At 30.5% G+C, this 22135-nt stretch overlaps 1 protein-coding gene across 11 annotated transcripts in view; it reads right to left on the bottom strand.

The window, feature by feature from the left end:
- LOC108689092 (voltage-dependent L-type calcium channel subunit beta-2) overlaps positions 1 to 21352 on the bottom strand; it is a 25634-nt gene extending 4282 nt beyond the window's left edge. For 2 of the 11 annotated variants that reach the window (XR_001931824.1, XM_018195713.1), the window contains exons 1-10: positions 20221 to 20637; positions 9310 to 9426; positions 7274 to 7393; positions 6977 to 7187; positions 5991 to 6088; positions 3528 to 3533; positions 3309 to 3445; positions 2678 to 2843; positions 2153 to 2522; positions 936 to 968 (exon numbers count right to left, since the gene is read on the bottom strand). Coding sequence is in view for 9 of the 11 variants with exons in the window: in XM_018195713.1 (XP_018051202.1) it covers positions 936 to 968; positions 2153 to 2522; positions 2678 to 2843; positions 3309 to 3445; positions 3528 to 3533; positions 5991 to 6088; positions 6977 to 7187; positions 7274 to 7393; positions 9310 to 9426; positions 20221 to 20280 (1318 nt within the window). In the remaining 2 variants the exon portion in view is untranslated. Of the gene's footprint in view, positions 1 to 110; positions 189 to 935; positions 969 to 2152; positions 2523 to 2677; positions 2844 to 3308; positions 3446 to 3527; positions 3534 to 5990; positions 6089 to 6976; positions 7188 to 7273; positions 7394 to 9309; positions 9427 to 12681; positions 13052 to 20220; positions 20638 to 21318 lie in introns of those variants that run through there. The other 9 variants (XR_001931825.1, XM_018195718.1, XM_018195714.1 and 6 more) reach the window with 8 other exon arrangements.
- Positions 21353 to 22135: the final 783 nt, after the last annotated feature.

Genomic DNA, 22135 nt, shown 5'->3' with positions numbered 1-22135 from the left:
ATATATATTTAATTATTAAATACATCAAGTATGAGAAAGGAAAGTTTCTGCTGATTATATAAAATAATTGGGGAAGCGATTACACAAATAAAAAATTTATTCGCACTAACGGAAAAGAAACGCGCCTCGGTCTTACTGCACTGGGTACAAGTTCATATCGACCCGTACGTTTGATCCGTATATTGCGGCTGAAAAGAAATATAACGTCAGGATAAGATGATATTTTGATTTGATGAATAAACGATTATGCGAATGATGATATTTTTAATCAACAGCATTGCTTCTCCGGTGGATGTGTGAAATAGAATGCGGAGTTAGAAATTAATATTGTAGGTTGTTAGAGATCATAAATTAGTACATAATTACATAATTACATATATAAATTATTAATAAAATTATACGTAACGCTGAAATATATATAATGTATATAAATAAAAAATTATTGTAATTATTTATAGAGAATAAGTAAGTGCATTTATAATACACATTTAAATTGCATTATAATGTATAAGTATTAATCTCATATAATTAAAAAAAATTGATGTTATATAAAAATAATGAAAATACTGTAATAACTTTTTGAAACTATTATGAAAAAATAAAAAACATAAAACATTAATAAATCGTGCGAGAAATTGCTATATTTAACGTATGCAAGTTTAATATCATGCTACAATAAAATAATAGACATTTTTAAACATATATAACATCAGTAATAATAATAGATGCATAGATCTCAATAATGGTCATCACTATATTAACTTGCATTAATTGTTTCTAATTAAATATTTAAAAAGTAATTTGTTTTTTAAATTATTTTAAAATGATTTCATGCGACGACAATGTGCACAATTAGCAAACTATACTAAATGAAGGAATACAACAAATAAGGAATACGAGAGTGCAAAATATGTTTAAGGAAAATATTGGGTTACCTCTTCGATGATAGTAAGTCTCATGAGAAGCACCTGAGAGGATAAGAATCGATTGTTAGTGACAAAATTGAATCTTAGATTACTGATAGGACTAGAAAGCAAGAGTGAAGGATTTTTGAAAAAAGCGAGTTTGAGACACAAATAATTGGATTATACGGTATTAAATCCGCAGAATACAAATTAACAGTAAAATGATGTCAATATTACAATTTCCCTACTCAACAATATAAACAATATAATACATGTTGTATATAGCAGTTACATTGTTGAATAGAAAATTATAAAAGTGCCTTTCATTTAGTGACACAAGTCGACACAAGTATCTTTCCATCTTTGTTACTTATGAAATGCAAAGAAAGATAGAACGACGATTTTTATCGATCTGTGTCAAAAAGGAACTTTAATACTATTAATTTGTAATCTGCGAGAAATGAGATATTGAGGGATGTGTTAATAATGTCTCTTAAATTATTTTCCCGAGGTACTATGATCAATACAACAATTTTCTCAAAGCCAATATTTCGATTAGCCAATATTAACCTTCAGTTAATTTTAAGCATTAAGCTAAGTATGTTCGTAGACAAAGCTGATAGTGCCAAAAATGTCAATCTACATATTATGCATTGATTTGCGTCAATACGACGATGTCTCTGCCAGAAATGACATTGTAAATCACCGCCGATTTTACATTGGCTCCTGTGTCTCAATGATTTTAGATAGTTTCCACTAAATCATCGTCGAATGATTGAAATATTGGCTATATTTTGCTACTTAAAATCTTTCTATTGTCCTGAATTCCATTATTATTTGTACTAGACAAAAATATGACCAATTTAGAATTTTCTGTATTTGCATGATTTCCATGAGTTTAAAACATGGAAAGAAGGGTTTTGCTGAAATATTTAAAATGTAACAAGATAGAGATCTAGAATAATTTTGTTGAGTCATCAAAATAATTAGAAAACTTAAGCATAATGAGCAATGCTGCAAAAAATTTTAATATTTTAACAATCAGCTTAAGCGTTCTACATAATTATTTCGATACTTCGATAATTATTTCAACAAAATTATTTTCAAATCTGTATCTATCTAAATTTTTAGATATAAAACTTCAGCAAAACCATTCTTTCTCTGTGAATCTCTTGATATGCAAATCTATAAATCTTTAAACACATATGTAATGAATGATCTTCAACTTATCGAAACAATCGTGATACCTGATGGCACACGTTGAGGGTACGTATCCGTCGATGCATCAGGTGCTGTCACGGCGCGAGGTATCGTGGAAAAATCTGGAGGATGCGTCGCCCTCCAGTAGGCTTCAAGATACTCGGCAACGTGTTCGCACGCTTCCTCTAATTGATTTTCGTCTAGGATAACATCAAACATCTCTAACGGACACTGTGCTAGCTTTTCGGCAGCCACCATTTGTACATTAAGATGACGTATCTGGGATTTTCCTCGGGTCTTAATCAATCTTTGCAAAACTTTTGGCGAAGAAATTTTTAGATAAACGACCGTGGGTGCTAAGCTAGTCTTCATCAACTGCGACGGATGATTTATTGTGTCACAGTCCAACACGACTAGCTAAAATTGCATATTAGAGGTTTCGATTAATTTAGTTGACATAAATTAATTTATTGTGTTTAAATTATTTATGGAAAATTTCTTTATAGAATTAAAATAAATATTTAATTAAATTTAAATTAAAAGGTTTATATTATAATATTTTATTTACAAACCTGTAGCGTCCTGGCAAGTTCAAAAATTCTTTCGATTTCTTGTTGGACTTCTGCTAAACAACTGCTCCTGCTAGATGTTCGCTCCATGATCGCTCTTTTAGTTGGATTGTTCAGCAAGGATCTTTTTGCTAATGATATATCCGCCATTACTCGTGTGATAATAATTCTGTAACAATAAATAATTTTTAGTAAAATTAATAATATAATAATTAATAAAACATATTAGATTTCTTCTATTTAACACAATAACAAAAAAGGGAAAATTAGGACTGATGAGAATCAACGCTGTAATTGGTCAACGCTAATTACAGCACTGATTTTTATCAGTCCTAATTTATTGTTATGTTAATAATATAAATAATACAAATTTTAAATATTAATTTTTTATATTTAAACTGTCACGACATATTTAATGTGCACATATTGTTACAGTAATACCTTGTATATAGATTAAATCAGATTTAGTTACTTAAAGATACATATAAAAAGAATGGATGTTTCTTTTTTTTTACTAGTACGAGAAAGAAAACCTGTTTACAATTAAGATTAATATATAGCTATTTGTTTTTTTTTTATTAATAACAAGAAAAGGTCAGACTACGTAAGACATATATAAAGAGTCTTGACAGACCTTCCTTCGAAACGGTGTTTGAGAAAATCGAAGAGTGCCTTCTGCATCATATCCGTCACTTGGTAACCTTTGAGCGATGGTCCTACCAGCACCACGGGCCTCATGGAAGGTACTACATCATAGGGGGTTGTCGTCTCCTGAAAATTGGAGCAAACAATTAGTTCGGTTAGTTGAGATGAGGCGCATTCGCCGGTATCGACCCCAGGTAGTCTCACTTACGTAGGACTGCTTGAGCACGGTATGCAATATTGAAACATTGAAATCAGTTAATGGCCACGTCGACTTGACACATGCGACCTCCTGCACGGCCAAAGTCCTTCTCTGAACGTGCGAACGCCCACGAGACATCCTCTTCAAGCACCGAAGGTACTTTGGCCAAGCAGCATGTTAGTAACTATGATATCGGGCTAAAGAATTAACGGCCTCTTACGCACTATGATTGGTTTGGTTATATTCAACCTTCTAGTGAACGATTTTCGGCATAATACGCGATTTCAGCTACAGAAATAATCTCTAACCAAACATGTATTGCAGTGACGGTAAAAGAGTGATCAACAGTGTGTTAGAATAGTGAAAATATTTACCAGTCATTTCTAGTTATTGATTACATTCGATATAACCATGATATGATATGTATGATACTATGTTTTGTATCATCTAAAATAAGAAACTTTCACAAACTGTTTGTGGAACTATGGAAAATTTTAATAAAAAATATTTAATTCCTTTTGATAAGTTAATAATTTTAGAATAGAAAAAGAAGTAATTCAGTTATAATAAATCATTGAACACAAGCAATTTTTCAACAAAAGAATACAGAAACACGAAAGAATACATCGAAAAAAATTTTGGTATCACATTTTATATATTTTTCTCTAAAAATTTGCTTTAAAGTTTATTTGTGTCAATTCTTAGTCGTGGTATTTGTAAAACATGAATTGTCAATTACATACAGCCAGTGGCATAAAAATCAGTGTTACGCAAAAAGAAAGTGTTTGAAGAACGTATTGACAGTGCATAATTATTTAAAAAAGATAGCAATAAAATGCATTGTAGACTATGTTTTAGTATTAGCAATAATTAATTAAATCCGATGCGGTTAATAAAATAACAATTTATACTGCTAATTTATATTTATTAATAATTTATTACTCGCGTAATATTGAGTTTACACTTGAATTATTTCAAAGATACAGTTATACAATTTTGAGTTATCTCCAATGTGACAGTTTATTTTATTTAAAAATGTACTTAAATTAATTTATTGCTTTCTTAAGCTTTAAAAGATAGTCTTTAGCTAAACGTCATTCGTTTAAAAGCTTCTGACTGGATGGAAATACAGAGTTGAAAACAACTCTTTTAACAACTGAGCATAAAGAAAAAAGACTATTCCAATGGACAAAGGAAAATATTGATCGTGATTTTTTCAATATCATTCTGATGTAGTTTTCTTTTGAACCTGGATTTATGCCACGCGTGATCGGTATAACCCTTCCTCCAAAGGTTAAACAAAGGTCCTTTAAAAATTTATAAGTAGGATTATTTACGTAAATAAAATTTCAGTGTTTTGCATATCTTTTCCGAAAATCTCGATGCTAATCGAATATTATAAATATAAAAAATCATTATTAAGATCTGTAGAAAAGGGTTTGAACGAAATAATCGCAACCGGAATAATTGCGAAAAGAAAACGATTCGAAATATCAAAACCATTTGTGCACGCAGTGCAAACGTGAAAATGAAGCCGTCAAGATTATCCTTCCTAATGTGCAGGCGCAAATCCGATTGAAAATCTAGTCAATTATAAAAATGAAGCTTCGAGAAAAACCAATATTTAATCTAAAGCAGTTATTTTGGCAAGATTTAGAGGTTCTTACCCAAGACTCTGATCGAAAATCTCGACGAAAGCATATCTCGATGCTGTGAAGCTATAATAAATAATAATAGTGATTGAACGACATACTAATAAATGCATTTTAGTGCTTGTAATACACTTTAAAAATATAATTTTAATTTCGAATATATATTTGATTTCTTTCAGAGAACACTAATGACGTTCTTGTACCACTGACTGTATATCTATATGAGTAAGAGAACTGTGTTAAAGTCTAAAACTTGAAATTTAAAATTGACTGGTAAATTTTAATATCACAGACAATGTCCATATAAATTATTTACTCACTAGTAGAGCTTTGGCAAAATATAATATTATCTCAACATTTCTTTGTGATAAATCTTATTTCTCTTATTCAGTTTAAAAATTTTCGCTAATAAAATTTTTTATTTATATGTTATAAAATAGTACTAGGAAAATTGCCTTGACATGGACAAAGCCTAGTGTCGCAAGATTATATGTTAGATAGAAACAGTAAATAGAATTGTCTGTACGTCTAACGTTTAACTAGCGTGAGAGAAATGCATCATGCTATTGTATACAGCTATTATCTGCATCGTAAGGAAGAGTATTAAATAAACCGTGTGCAATAATCAATACCGAAGCGAACAATTCTAAAGTTATCAGACATTTTTTAACATCAGTGTGACAGCTATTATTACGCATGACGTCATTGAGCATCACGCCAGCTCAGTAGGCGTACTAATCTAAATGTAGAAATTCAAAAGGTGTTAAGCTGTGCGTGATGCGTTAGATATTCACGATAGCATAGCACGCCGAACGTTTACCGGCTTCTTGAAGAAGTTCTTTCGCTTCTCCTTAGCAGGTGGGGTTGTCAGGGTTGATTTGCCAGGTCGTACGTTCCCGACACTGTCGCTGTCATCACCTGTCGAAAGAATATGAGGTTACTCGAAATCTCATCTTTATCTCATGATCGATGAGTCCCTCTTTCTCTCAAAGAAGCTATGAAGAAGCACTCAACTGATGAGATGCAGTCTAGACATAATTCACTAATTTATGCTTGTGTATATCTGCTTATAGCAGCGGCTATCAAAGCAGCTAGCTACAGCAGTACTAAGAATCGCGCGCGCGCGCGCGCGCGCGTGTGTGTGTATGTGTGTGCGTGCGTGCGTGTGCGTGTACGTGCGTGTGTGAGCATGTGTGCGTATGTGAGCGTGTGAGCGTTTGTGTGTGTGTGTGTGTGTGTGTGTGTGTGCGCGCGCGCGCGTATGTGTGATGAATTGCACGAATACGGTGACTTACTCGATGATTTTAGCAATGAAATGAACACTAATAGGGCGTGTGAAGCGAGAGCACAGTGAGCAATTTTTTGTCGCGAAAGAGCATAAATGAAGAAGCTCATATTTCTGTATAAATCGTAAGAAACGAAAAAAAATTCTAATATACTTTTGTATTAAATATCAATCTACTACAGTATAATAATATTATAATTTACATGTTCTATCAAACTTTATTATTTTTGCGCATGCAGTTTTATTCATTGCGAATTACACAGAAGTAATTGCTTCAATTTAAAATTTTCGATATAAGCACTCGAAGCTGATGTTTGTATGTTTCAAATAGTGGGATACTTAGGATCTCAAGCGAGTGTTATTCGTCACATTTATTTTTTGTTTCGACCGGCCTGTGGCAATGATCCGTCCGCCTGTAATTCACTGTCGAGGATCAAGTTGAGAAAGTTCCCGATCAGGTATACCGAATTGGATACACCGTAAATTTTGGGGGGGAAAGAAAGAAGGACGTGCTAGGATACCTGGCGTAGGTGGTGTGGAACCACGTGAGGGCATACCACTCTCGCCTAGGTTCCCTGAAGACCCTCCTCGCGTCGAGTAGAGTCCTTTCGTACCACGCGCGGCGGTCGCCTGCAACCTTAAGGCCTCTAGCTTCACAGGTGATGGGATGAATCCCACATCGCAATTCTCTTTCACGAGCCTGCCAATCCACCAGTTATTATCATACTTCTCCTAAAAAGATAGAAGATTTAATAATAAAAAAAATTTTTAAATTATACAACAGGAAAATCTACAAAACAGAGGATGTATATTTATACCTTGATGTGAAGAAAGTCACGAACTTCAAAGCTGACGGCTGATCCGTGCACAGGTGAGTCATCATCGACGGATCCATCATAGCTCACGTTAGTCCGCACTGCAAACGCTACTGGCTTCGACTGAAATGTAAATTGAAAAGTAGAAATAAGAACGTATTGAGTCCTCAATCAGTGTACTTTAATTGATCAATGTTAAAATTTTTATTTTTGTCAGCCATCAATGCAATAAAATTATAATAAATCTAATCTTTAAATAAATTAATTTTAATAAAATGTTATAAAAAATAAATATATAAAAATATATTTGTTTTATATAATTTATCCGCGATTATTTTATTCCAAAAAGTAAATCGGATCATCAATCTCGACGACAAATGTGCGGTATCGTCTCGTACCACTGCACTTAGTTACGTATCATCGTTCTCTTGCCCGTGTTATCGACTTTTCTATCGGGTCACGGTGCGACTCCTATATCGCGACGTGTACATAAACACGTATAACTATATCGCATGTAGGGAATAGAAAATAAAAGCCGGCCACACCGATGAGTTTCACGGCCGATCGACACATTGTCATATGCGTGGACGCATGTTTCTAGTGACAACATCGTCCCTTCAATAAAGAATAAAAGAGTATTGCAAAGCTTTTCATTTTTATTGCGACGAGCTCTATCCTTCGAAGGTCGTCTCCCACCAATCAATATCCATTTACTGTTAACCGAAGAAAATTGAGCTGATCAGATCCTTGCATTTGATGTTCGTGCTATTTCATCATTTCAAAACTATATTTATCATTTAATATCCTACAATCTATCATTATAATTTACTATAAATAAAAAATTTCGCAATTTAATCCTTTGTTTGCAATCATATTTTTACTCCCTTCGTCTAATTTCAGTTTTTCTATTGTTCTAGACTTTCAAAAAGTGTGGAAAAATTCAGGGTTACTTTTTAACAACCTTATTACATTACCGAATAAGTTTTTGACAGACCATTTTAGAATGGCAATCGAACTTCGCTCTCCTTTATTTCGAAAATATTTGAGAGTAAAATTTCGCTTGTGCCGAAAAAGACCCAGATTGCAAGTGGAGGGACAAAGCATACAATGCAATATTGTAATATAAAAGAGAAAAGAGGAAAATATATTATCCAACAAATACCAATTAAAAATAACATAATTGTTAGTTTATAATTTTCTATAATATATAACAGTTATACAAAAAGGATTATATAACAGTTATACAAAAGGATTTTGTTGAAATATCTAAATACAGCTAGATACAGAAAATCTGAAAATAATTTTGTTAGACTTTCAAAATAATTATGTAAGACACTCAAACTGGTTACTAGAATATCAATACTTTTACATAGGAATACTCTGCGTCATGTTTGAAATTTCTATATAATTATTTTGATGGTTTAACAAAATTATTTTCAAATGTTTCTGTGTGTATATATCATCTAGTTAAATTTTTAACTTCTTCAACAAAATTGTTTTCTTCGTGTATACAAGTAAAAATTTATAAACAAAATTAATTCTTAATGAAGTAAGATGACTAATGAAATGAATCTACACTTCAAAAAATTGCTCGTGGATTTTTCGTAAAACACTTCTTGATATGTGAGTGCCGACATTATTATCGCATTTAATCATTACTACCACGTTAAAGCCATAACACTCATACAGATCGTATGAGTATTTTTCCATAGATTTATCTTTATGACTTGGATGAACGCAAAAAGAAGTTCTGTGAAATATCCAATTGGCATCTCGTCGAGTCTTGTTTCTTTTTTTTCTCTTCCTATCTTAAAATTATATTATGCAACTTTTCATATAAATTTATGTTTACATCACGCCGAAGAAATATAATAATGCGGCGGTAATGAGATACCTATTCGATCGAAAAACGATGATCCAGCACGTGCGAAAAAAAAGAATAGCATAGAGCTGTGAGAGCGGAAAGTGCGAAAAAATAAGAATAGCATAGAACCGTTTTCGTGGAATGAACTAGAGCATACGAAAAATCAATGACTTACTCTGGCTTTTTCGAGTTGATTGAGGGCCTGCCTCTCCTTCTCGCGTCGCAAGCTCTCTTTCTCCTCGTCCAGCGAAAGATCCGAGCTCGGCTGAGAGTAGTTTGAATCCGCCGAGCCCTAAGAGAAATCAGACAAGTCATCCATTATATAAATCCGTGAACTTTCATATATAGCAAAAAATTTGAGAAAACTATTTAAGAAAAAATTTTTTTTGCACATAGACATAAAAAATTCTTATTTGACATTTGTGGTGAATTAATAATCTCTTGCAAAAATAATCTTAGACATTGTTTAAATTTTTAACTTTTAACAAAAATCTCAGATATCATTAAAACTTTGATAATTTTTCGTTTTCAAGGAAATTTTTTTATTTTTTTCAACAAGATTAATGTCAAATATTAATTTATCTCTCTATCATAAAATATATAATATTTTGAACAAATGATGTATTCAATTAAATATTCGTATAAATACATATAAATATATATAAATACATATATAGTTCTGAAAAATATTTTTTGTGATTAAAATCTTTATTTTAATAGAATCACCTACCGGTAAATTTTTTTAAATTTGTACATGTTAATATATATTAAAATGTAATGCCTACTTTTATGTCAGTCTTCTAAACATTTCAAGGTAAATTTCATCTCTTGAAAATAGCTTACTTAAACAGTATTTATTTATTCTGTGTAAGACAACGTTAACTGTGACTTTGTCCGCGAGACCGTGAATGATAAAGCCCTACGACGCAGTTCATTACGTCTATTACGTCCTACAAGTATCGACGCAGATTACCTTATAACAAAGGAAATCAGTCTAGCAAGTTAATTAGTTTCTGTTAAGATTAAATGAATCGATCGAGCATAGGGAAGCAAGACTTACGCAGGCTCAATGTTCGTCATAAGCAACAAATTAAGATCAGAACAAGCTTCAATTTGCATATTAATTAGAGAAGTGAGCGATTTATTAAATATTTATTAAGTATTTCAATTATTTATTAAGTATTTCAATTAATTTAATGTTATGTATGTTGTTCGATACTTATGTCTACAAATATGATTATGTAATCAATATAACAAATAATTATGTATTCACACACAGTATAACAAATTCATATAATCTCCAAAATTTTTATTTTAAAAACATCTTTTTATATATTTGTTATTATAGATTTATCTCTACAGTTCCTCTATTAAAAAAAAATTATAGTTTTTCATTTAATGAAAATATGAAATATATTTCCTACATTAATTCCTTTTATGTGAAATTATTTTTACGTTAACAGTAATTATAATTTCATAGCAGTGCGATAAAACAGCAGTGGATATGTGCAGAATACATTTATTTAATGTTGACAGAACTTTCTTTTGCTTAAAGCACGTATCTTTCCAAATAGAAAAAAGCAGGCTAAAATGAAGATTTTACTCATATATGGAAATGTTTTTTATTTCCCAGTTTAATTATATTTAGGATTGTAATGAAAATTCTGTTATATTATGATAGTCAGTCATTTAATCATATAATTATCATTAATTTTTATTTAATCATTTGATTAATTCAGCTTCCAGTGATAAGTTATTTCTATTACTTCTATAGGATTACTTCTATAGGATTTTTCTTTCTTCAAAAAAGCTTTTCGACGAATAAACTTACTCGGTTGACATATCGTAGCTATGCCAACGACCTTTCATGTCCTATTCTTATAAATATTTAAATATATACGTATATAAATATATTTGTACAAAAAGAAACTTGAGCTTCTAATATTTGTAGAACAATAATAAGAGATTATCTTTAATAAAATAGATTGATATGATGGAAATATACATAAATAATATTCTAAAAAAAATATTACAATTATATAAGACAATTATTCTTAGTAAAAAGTGTCTTTCTAGAACATTATGTTGTATATATAAGTATTAATTTATCTTTCTCAAAATTCTTTTAATGTGGATTCAATGTATGATGGACTCAAAATAATTAATAAATATGTTGTATTTATAACATTTTAAAGGCGTTACGGAAGAGAGAACGATTATTACACTTATATACGCATATTCTTATGACATTTTTAATATTTGAATGATCGCATTAGTAACGCCTACTTATCTTTGAAAATCTTGTTTTTCTAATATTGCTACATTTTTAATTAAAAAATTTAATTACAAAAAGCAATTATTCGACATCATTACACAAAGGACCAAGAAATATCAGTATTTGTAGTTATTCATGTATATTCTCAGGACTAAAGTCGATTCACGAAGCAATAGAAATAATCATGATAAGTTTGTATATTCCATAATTCAAATCGCCTGTTTAAAAAAAAAGCATTTAGGTAATTGATAGTTAAAGCATATACCATAAAATTAAGAACTATTTCAAATATCAATTAATATCATAATAATGTCGATGAAAAAATTGATGCACATAAAATTTAGCAATAATTATGTAGAAATTTCTTTTTCAATTGTCAATAAATTACAAATTCTAAATTATTAATGTTAATGTAAAAAAATGGAAGCCTCTTTGCAGAATTTAATTAATAAAACTTAAAAGATATTTCGAAAGATGTATTGCAAGTAAAAGAAGTGTACTAAGGATAAAGATTAACTCCAAGGCCAGTAGAGCATACCGATCCGCAAAGTTTGATTTTACACTAAAAAAGGAAAGTAAACCTCGATCGAGAGCGCGATCGGCGTAAATCGCTACACTGCAACGATAGCACGGATGATCGCTTCTGCTTTACGCCACATTGCCTAATACGATTGCCTTGAACGATATATATATATATATATATATTGCGAAATATCCTATATGTCTAGGAAGCGGCGCGTCTTTGACGCGTTCAAACTCATTCTCTTGCGCCTCCTTGCTCAAAGTATGGTCACGATAATCGGTTATTTTTATAGGAGACCTTCCTGACTATATGGAATCCCTTGATAACTTTAAGTTTAACTAGAGTTATCCCCTTTGATGGAGAGAAATAAAAAGATAAGTACTGTTATTCCTATATTATAAACACATTCCTATTTATCACAGCCTTGTGAGGGAAATGGAAAGAAAAAGAATAATAAATCAAGAGCATAACATAAAAAAAAAATAAAATTGAAACAATTTTATTTCTACAATTATCTTGTTTACTTTTATAACTATTTAAATGATTATGAAAGAAAATGACACAGTGCCAAACATTTTAACAAATCTTGCATATTAATCTAAATATTTTTAAATACTGTAGCAAATAAAAAAGATTATATAACATTAATTTCATTAACATTAATTTATGGAAAAATAACAAATCATTCTTATTATTCCTTCTGCTTTTGCCCAACAAAAAATTATTGAAATTCTCGTTTTTCAGTATACCTGAGTAAATAGCTTGTTGTAGCCGGAATTGTGTTGATTGTACCCGATCATCGCCGGGATTCACCACCATGGACGCCAGAGTTGTTCTTCTGATAGTGCTTAATTCGCCTTCGCCCCAATTTGGAGCCGAAATTTATCGGGCTAATGCTCTAAGCTCTCACTTAGCCCACGCTACCGCATGGCTACTCTCATCAAAATTTGTCTCTATTGCACTGATATTTCACACCGCTACGCCATATTGAATGGCGCAGTGGCACAAAGTTTCGGAGCTTTCCTCAGACACGTCGTATCTTAAGCTTTTTTCGCTTTCGTTTGCAAGCCATCCAAATACTTAATCTTGAATCTTATTCTACTTGTAAAGATCGTTATTATCATCCCATGATGACAAATTACGTTTCACGTTCATAACGAGCAATAAATTCAATTTAAAATATTCACTTTTCTAATAGTCCTCTGCAAGACAAAGTGTAAATGGACTATAAAAATTGAATGTCTAAAAGATATAATAAAAAAAATAAGAAACACAAACGTAGATAAATTACAATAGACGAACGCAGGCGTAATTTAATGAGATAATTGAGTATCAAGAAGTATCAAAATTCATTATTCATAGTTTACATGTACATGTAAGTATAATATTATATGTTGCGTGTGCGTGTCGTGTGTGTGTGCGTGTGTGTGTGCGTGTGTGTGTGTGTGTGTGTGCGCGCGCGGGCGCGCGCACATATAATCGATAAAAAATATTTTTAATTTGATCATTTTAGATGAATTAATCTTTTGAAAACGGAAGCTTTCTAACAAAAAAAATTTATCTTATTTTCTAAGAGTTTCCGAAAGAAATTGAATTTGATTTTGGTTTCGAGTATCAAAATTTTTAAATTTAAATTTTAAGTAAATAATCTGATTATTATGCAATTCTAGAAAGTTTTTAAAAAATTTTGGGATCTGTTTTTTGTGGTTGAACTACACTTTTGGAATTTAAAATGAGATAGATATATATTTAATATTTGGCAAAAACGAGAAAGAGAATTCTAGTATAAGTCTAGTGCAGGAATAAAAAACGTTTGGTATCGTTAAGTTTAAATGTCACTTGAAGTTGCCGAATTTCAAACAGATAATAACTTTAATGAAAGATCTAATGCCAGCCATAGATAATAATCAAAATTTGGAAGTCAATTTAAAAATTAGTATGAATTGCGTAACAAAAAGTTTCAAATAAAACAAAACTGAAAATTTAATTTGCAATTTAAAATTCCCTGAAATCAAGTTTTATAATAATCAATTATCTTTTTGAGAAATTCTATCCACTTTATTGGATTCACCGTTCTAAATTTGTTATTGTTGACCTCAAAGCATCAAATTATTCAATAGATTAAATTTTATAAAAATCAAACGGCAGCTTATAAAATAAAAGGAAGTGACCCCAAATGGGGTCGCCCATCCACAAAGAGTTAAAATCTTTCTGATAAAATTTTTTTTATAAATAAAACATAGTTTATGACTTTCAAAATATTTAATATAAAGACTTGTAAAAATTTTTTAATTTGTAATTTACATATAAATAAATATGTATAAAAAATTTTCTGTGTTCTTTAATAATTGTTCTTTAAAAAAATATTAAAATTTGCTTTGAAAGTCGCTTTCTAGATAAAAGCTAGCATTTAAATTTAGCACAGTATTGACTTCCAGGTGTTATATATTGCAACGTGCTGTCATAAAAATATATCGTACAATACTCTAAAATTAGGCAAGAAAGAACAAAATGGAATTGTCTAAATCTATCCTTATTCTGCAATTGATCTGGTCAAATTTATTTGTGAAGAAAGCTTGGAAGAATTACGAAGAAGTTAATGCCACTCCCTAAAATTGTCTGCCCCATATCGTCAAAAATATACACATAGCATGAAGCATCAATAAATTACTCAGCAACGAGATATGAGATAGAAGATAAAAATATCTCGTATATTAAGTTAATGATAATGAATAATGGATTGTATCACTCGTTCTTATCTATATTTGTAGCAGGATATTCTAGAAGTTTAGAAGTTTTATATTCTTAATTATTTAGTTTATAAATTGTAATTATTATTAACGGAGTTTATGGATATAAATTATACTACTTTGTACCAAAAAGGCTATATGAATTCACGGAGTCATTACTACATTAACACATAATATTTAAACAATATTTGAAAAATATTTATTCATATTTTTATATATTAAATAAATATTTAAAAAGTATTTTTTTTTAATATTATGTGGTGATTGAATAATTTTATTGACTCTAAGTAATTTTCATATAAAGATTGATAAAATTATAATAAAGTTTAACTAAAATAATAACGTCACGTTAATAAATTGGCTTCTGCTTGAATAATCATTGAAAATACATTTAATATGACTTCTATTATTTCTAACGGAGTCTATAACTCAATATAAAGTCTTCACTATTTTGTACACGCGATCAGTGTCTGTTCCATTGAAATATTCATAATAATTGCAAATTGATTGGAAATTTTGTTAATTGTAATTCAAGAATTTTATCAAGTTTATGTTTTATATCAATCAAAGATCGTGAATTCTGTATCTCATATATGTCAATTAAAATAAATTATTTAACACAATTGCAACAATTTATTTATTTTTCTCATAGAAAATATCGAAGACACTAATATTATACTGCAAAAATGAGAAAGTAATATAGATTTTTCCAATTATCTAGAATTAAAAAAAAATGTGCTCTACTTTATCTTCTCTTATTTTTAAAAAAGAAATTTAATAAAAAATTAATTTTATAAAAGATTTAATACACACTGCAATTTTAATATTTAATGAGTGTAACTTAAGATCATTTTATTCGTCACAAAAATAATAATTAATAATCATTAATAATTATTTATTATTATCTCCATTATTATCCTATATTAATCATTATCTCCATTCATGAGAATTTATAAGTCTACTTTAATTTGTAAGTAAATTGTGGGATTTGGTAATAATCGTTGTGCGAGTAAAAAAACAAATTTTTTTTATAGCTGCTATCTTCTTTAAATTGGCTCAGATTCAAAATAGTGTTGTTCTATTTTATTTGACTCAATTACAGAAACATTTAACGACAAATTTTTCAATTGGTTATCTATAATGTAATTATATTAATATAACTGAAAGTTCTCAAGATAGGTGAGATCGTTTCCAATTATATTTATATAAATTGACTCTTTCGATGGAATTTAGAATTTTCAAAGATGAATTATTAGAAAATCTTAATCAAATAGACAAGAAAATCATATGTAATTGATATTTTTATACGTATAATTAAACAAAAGCTTTTGGAGCAAATAATTTTAAAATCTAGCGTTCTCTTTCCAGTAACCACTCAACTTATGTTTTCTATCATAATCCTTAACTGCAATATATTGTAATGCACTTTCTATAAATATTTATATCTCTAAAAGAATCAATTTGAATGTTATACATGTTATAAAGTTGTTGCTTTTTTATAAATAGAATGAATTTCTTTCAAACAGACCAAAGCAACTTATAATACAAAATTTTTTAAGAAAACTTTGTTTTATATTATAAAATTCTGTTAAAATAAAAAATAAATGTGTAATTAAAATAAGCTGTCCTTCTTTTTATAACTATCAACAAGATGCATTGGAGAATTAAGAATTTAATTTACTGCTGGTAATTTTTCTATTATTACTATTTTCAAAATGAAACTTAATTTTTTAAACACTTTTGCCACACCTTTAAAAAAATAACAATGCTAACGTATAATTACAATGAAAATATAAAAATTGAATTAGAGATGCAAAATAACCTTTTATAAGAGAATTAAACATCGAGCGTTGTCACGCAATTCCCCGATCACCTCATCAATCTAGATAATTAATTAATTCATAGAAACAACTTCATAAATAACTTTGTTATTAACTTCGTCAGTCGTAATCAAAAGTACAATTTGAAGAAACACGAAATTGATTCTTGAATTATCAATACATTTCTAGATAATCGATACTGTTGACCTTCTTAGAAATCTGTGCCTTTGAATTTGTTACTCGGTTTAAATTTCGATATATATACCCGAAAATGATATATTAATAAATAATAATAAAAGAGAGAGAGAGAGAGAGAGAGAGAGTTGTTTAATATTTTTTAAAATTACAAAAAGATTCAATTAATAAAAGGCAAGAGAAAAGTAAGAAAAAAAATGTAATCTGTATTTTGTCTAAGAAATATATTAAAAAATGTACAATATTTTTATGGAAGATTTTTAAATTTAGGCACGAAACATTTTTATACTAATTTTTTTACATGCTCTATTTAAAAACTTCATCCGTTTCTTTTTATGAATTTCGGTTAAATAAACAAAACGAGTGACATCATTATAGCATCTGTAATATTTGCTAGTTTAATTTTTAGCATTTTTCTAAATTTTTAACTATAAAACTTTTCCTTTCTCTTTTCAATAACACTGTGCCAGATTAAACCAAATCTAGTTTCTTTAGCAGATCAATAAACCATCTTTCTCTGAGCCATTATTCCCTTTTATTAATTATTCGAAATTATAATTCTCACAAAAAACGTCAAACGAAATGATATCCATATTATATAATGGATAAAATCCAGTTTACAAATCGAAATTTTTCATTGTAAAACTCGTGCTTAAGTCGCTAAACTGATGATACACCACAGCACCGTGGCGCTTGAAAGCAGGTCAACGACATCATGCAACCTCGAGTGCAGTTACCACATTCCAATTCGCTGGTCGATCGACAAATAGCTCCAATCGGCCTTGTCAATTTTCATCTGCGGACGTCTGCGTTCGTTCTGCTAATTCTTATCTTATCGTTTACACCGTACTCTTTACGAACCTTCTCCCACATAAAACTTCTAGCACCAACAAACAAATCACGTTTTCTCATCTTGACAACCCTTCCTTCTTCTCGACATGAAGGAGCACCTTATTTCAAAAATATTAAAAATATTTGTGCACCACACGTATTCGCTTCTTTCCAATCAATCACTCCGGTTTCACTAATTGTAAGTATATTCAAATATCTAAAACAAATTCTATTATTACGAATTTCAAGAACTTTTTCAATTACAATTAAAAAATAATAGGCCCGGTTTGCATCGCGCTTATTCGCGGCACGCTATCTTTCATCTCCGCGAGTTTTCACTGCTGCGAGTCTTCACGGTAATGGTAAACTGCGAGAGCGATAGTCGGAGGTGCTGCACGGACTGACTCTACATAGTCTTTGCGACCGTGTGCGCCTTGTGGCTGGGTCGCCGTTTCTCTGGCAATGCCATTTTGTGACTCGTCCGTATGCGGGCGCCACTGAGGATGGTCGGACGACACCCCCATTACTATATCGATCCGAGGGGTGCTCCGTTCTCAGCTCCGCTCCGCTCCGCTGCGTCCTCCTCCGCAAACCACCCGGAGCGCGACCCGCACGACAACGCCAGGCCACTGCACCCTGACGGTAACGTGTCCTACCAGTTGTACATGTATACAGTGTTGTTCAAGAATAATCAACTAATCGTGAAGAGTTGAATCGCTGAACTTACACAATCGCGGAAATAAGAACAATTGTTTCTTGAGTTACATCACACATATATTAAGTAAATACATAGATATAAATATAAAAAGAAAAAATCAGAAACATTCCCATTTTTTCTTCTTGTATTTATATTTATTTTTACTAATATGATCTTTTTAATATAGCCAACTAGTTAATTTATTAGAACTAGTTAATTTATTAGAATATAATAAGTTATTAAAAATATGATTAGTGTAGCTAATCATAGTATAAATCAACTATTCTATTTTTTTAAATAATGTGGTTAGATAATACGGAAAATTTTAAATTTTCCTATTTGCACAACTGTAAAAAATTATTTAATTTGGTGTGGAAATAAATCTTATGCGCTGATAATAATATGCGATGAATAACACAGTTCTCTTATCAAGTTTGATTTTAATATATAATAATATATCACTCAGTTGGTCCTTTAATTATCGTTAGCATTACACGTTGGAATGAAACAATGTTGATTTCTTTTCAAAACCAATCTATTTTTATTCACCGCATGATCGTATAAGTGTCCATATGTTATAAACAGGGGAAATTGCAGATAAAAAGAATTACTCTTATCTCAAGCAATATCGATCCATGACATATTCTTTGTACCACATATATCCATCTATTGTATTACTGTTCGACGAATCAGTACTTACATAGTTTTCTGATTGCAAGCAATGATAAATTTTTTATAGACATTGTTGTTCCTATAATTCAAAAGAAGAATTATGTTTATATCGCAACATTTTCAGTTGATAATTACTTTCGCTTCCCATAAATATTTTACACACGAGTGTCGTTAATGTATACAACAAAAAAATTTAGCTAAGTAACTTTGCATATTCTTTGATAATAGCAATAAAAATAAAATGCATCAAATAAAAATAATAATGTTAAAAATAGTAAAGAATTAAACTATTTTCTGTCGGTTTCATTCGACACACACATACACACACACGCACGCGCGCGCGCGCGCGCACGCACGACGCACGCACGCACGCACGCACGCACGCACACACACACACACACTGCAAATCTAGATCATTTATGTAGGTCATGCAGAGTGCGTGCGCGTGCCGCCCCCTTCGCTTTTAGTGCTGGGACCTTCGGTTTTATAGTCAACTCTGAAGGTTACTGCAGATGTTACTTCATACTTCTTTTTTTCTTACTTCGCTATTTTCATTGTTTAAAGTCGCCATTTCTGATTTTAGAATCTATATCTCTTTCATTTATACAATTTTGATAAATTTAAATTTAAATTCTGTAGACCTGTTTGTTTAAAAAAATTCAAAATCGTTCGATTATTTCGAAGATAAAAAAAGAGTAAAAAATCCGAGACACCCTGTAGATATATGTCGAGTAATAGCTTCGATCTCGAAATCATAGTTCATAAATAAATGATCGGTGAAACTATACGAGCGTGACGGCAGCTCCTTTCATCGCGGTCACGTGGCATAAAAATAAAATTTAAGAGCATTGTGCTTGCAAAGATAGAACGCGCATGCTCGCGATACCAATTAGCACACGCTTTTATAAACATTTATCTATACGATTTTACGAATAAATAGCACTTTAATAAAAATACAATATTATGATTGCTAAATAAAGTATCTTTTATACATTATATATCGATAGTATCAATCTATTTCTATTTCGTTTCTTACAATATCATCACCTTTATCAGTAAGTATTTATTAAATATTTTCCAATCTCTTAATTTATGATTCTAATCTCTTAAAATATAAGACATTAGACTTTTTTACTGCAAAAAGGTTTTGTCACAATTGCGATAATTTTCAGAGATCGAAAGACACAGTTGTTATTTCAGTAAAAATTTTTGACATTATTTTAGTATCTAGTCATTTTTCCTCAAAAATAGATCCGTGATATTATACAAATAACTTTGTTAACTAATAACAATTATGAAATACTGTAAAAGTATTTGATTTACCCTTCTTCTTCCGAAAGGTTTGTAATGCTCCCGTCTCGTTGGACGCCGTAAATGTGCCATCTTGAAAGATCCAAGTTGGTGTATAGAAAAGATAGGTGAACTAAAGATATTGCGATGCTCGTTGTTACCGAGGAAAAGAAGGTATCTGTCACGCGCGTCCCCAGTCGACTGGAGCAGTTTTCGTCAGCTTCGCGAGTCCGTCAACTTCCGACACGAGATCCGAGTTCTGGTTCGGAGCCGCATTTATCACGACCTATCGTTTGTCTTCATTTAATTTGTTCGACACAAATACACGGCACAAACACATCTATTCCATGTAGAATAGATGCATCAAAATAAGACTATCCGTCGATTTAGCACTTGATCAAAGATTCAAGAAACAAAGTTATCACTTCTCGCAATAATTATATAAAAAAATAAATGACAGTTTTTTTTACAATTAGTTAAAGATTTGTTATAATTGTTTACTGGATTATTATGCAAAAATTTTTTTTGTATATGTATGGTATACATTTAACTCTATAATAATAGTTAGTTTTCTTTTTTGTCTGTATTCACATTTATAATGTAGTGTAATTCTCAATCCAAATTTATGATGCTATTTGATCTGATTGAATAAATTCCATGTTTATCAAATTTTTTTATTTTGTTTTATTTTTTTATTTTGTACTAAACGCCAATTTTGATTTTTTTTAAATATCTTTGTTTTCAAATTTTTCACTTTGAGACAAACCAGTCGATCGTTTAATAAAGTTGTCTAATAATACAAATGACGCGTAACTACATTTGATAATTTTACTAAGTAACTTATGAGAAAATAGGTGTCTAATACTACACTACACCTTCTCGAAAATTGGAAACTATTCCTTTAGAATCGTCCGATCTTTGGATCGATGCCGACAAGTTAATGTAACAGTCTTTGACATCCTCTCTCTTCAAGAGTGGGTATATCAGACATATAAATCTTTAGCCCTGACCTTGACTCATCAGAATCAATTTTTAGCATCAAAAATGAAACGAAATTAAGGCAAATGATAAATTTTGCATCTATTTAAAAAAATTGCATTTTGAGTTATATAAATCGATCAAAATTCTTACCTTTAATTTTGTAATGCAGAATGTAAAATTAAATTAAATTAAATTAAAACATTGATAATCATGTGTTCCAAATTAGCTACATTTAACGTAGAAATTTTGTTAAATTTGGAGATTATATTGTTAAATAAAGATCTGTTAAAAATATGATTTCATAATAAATTATATATCAGTTTTTAATAATTCTTAGAGATACAAAAATCTGGATGTTAAATCATGATAACCCAATAAGCAATTTTGAAAAATTTCAATAAAGGCGGTGATTAATCATGTATTCTGCACACTTGAGCAAAGTCCTCGATCAATCTGTCCGTCAATAAACTACTTTTTAATCATGTGCGACATGTGAAATTTCACTCCACTATGTTAACACCAAATCGATCACTTTGTTATCCAGTTGCAGCGGTACAAATGTCATATGTTCATTTCCCACAGGGCTCTAAAATTTCCATTGGGATAACATACCCTAGTAACCCGAGTAATCACATCGACGGAAAATTTTCTTTGTTTTTTCCGGTTTACAATTTTCAAAAAGCGTATTTTTTTTCTTGAGTTATAGATCCGATCTATCGACTAATGATTTTTAGGATCCGATGCGAGACAAGCACGGTATGGATTTGCTTGTAATACTGGTGAGTCGAGGAGCTTTTAGAACGCATCACGACCTCCTCCGCTATAAATAAAACGGCCGCCACACCGAAAATCTCTGCCAGCGAAATGGGTAACGTCGATTCGCCGTAATTTTCCTTGTAGAACCTCACAAAATTTTCCGGCTGACGAGAGTTAGCCGAAATAAATTGTGTCGCTAGCTTCTTCGGAT

This window comes from Atta colombica, unplaced genomic scaffold (assembly GCF_001594045.1).
Source record: "Atta colombica isolate Treedump-2 unplaced genomic scaffold, Acol1.0 scaffold254, whole genome shotgun sequence".
Lineage (NCBI taxonomy): Eukaryota > Metazoa > Arthropoda > Insecta > Hymenoptera > Formicidae > Atta > Atta colombica.
Note: the sequence above shows the minus strand (reverse complement) of the source record. Positions and strands in the feature narration are given on the sequence as shown.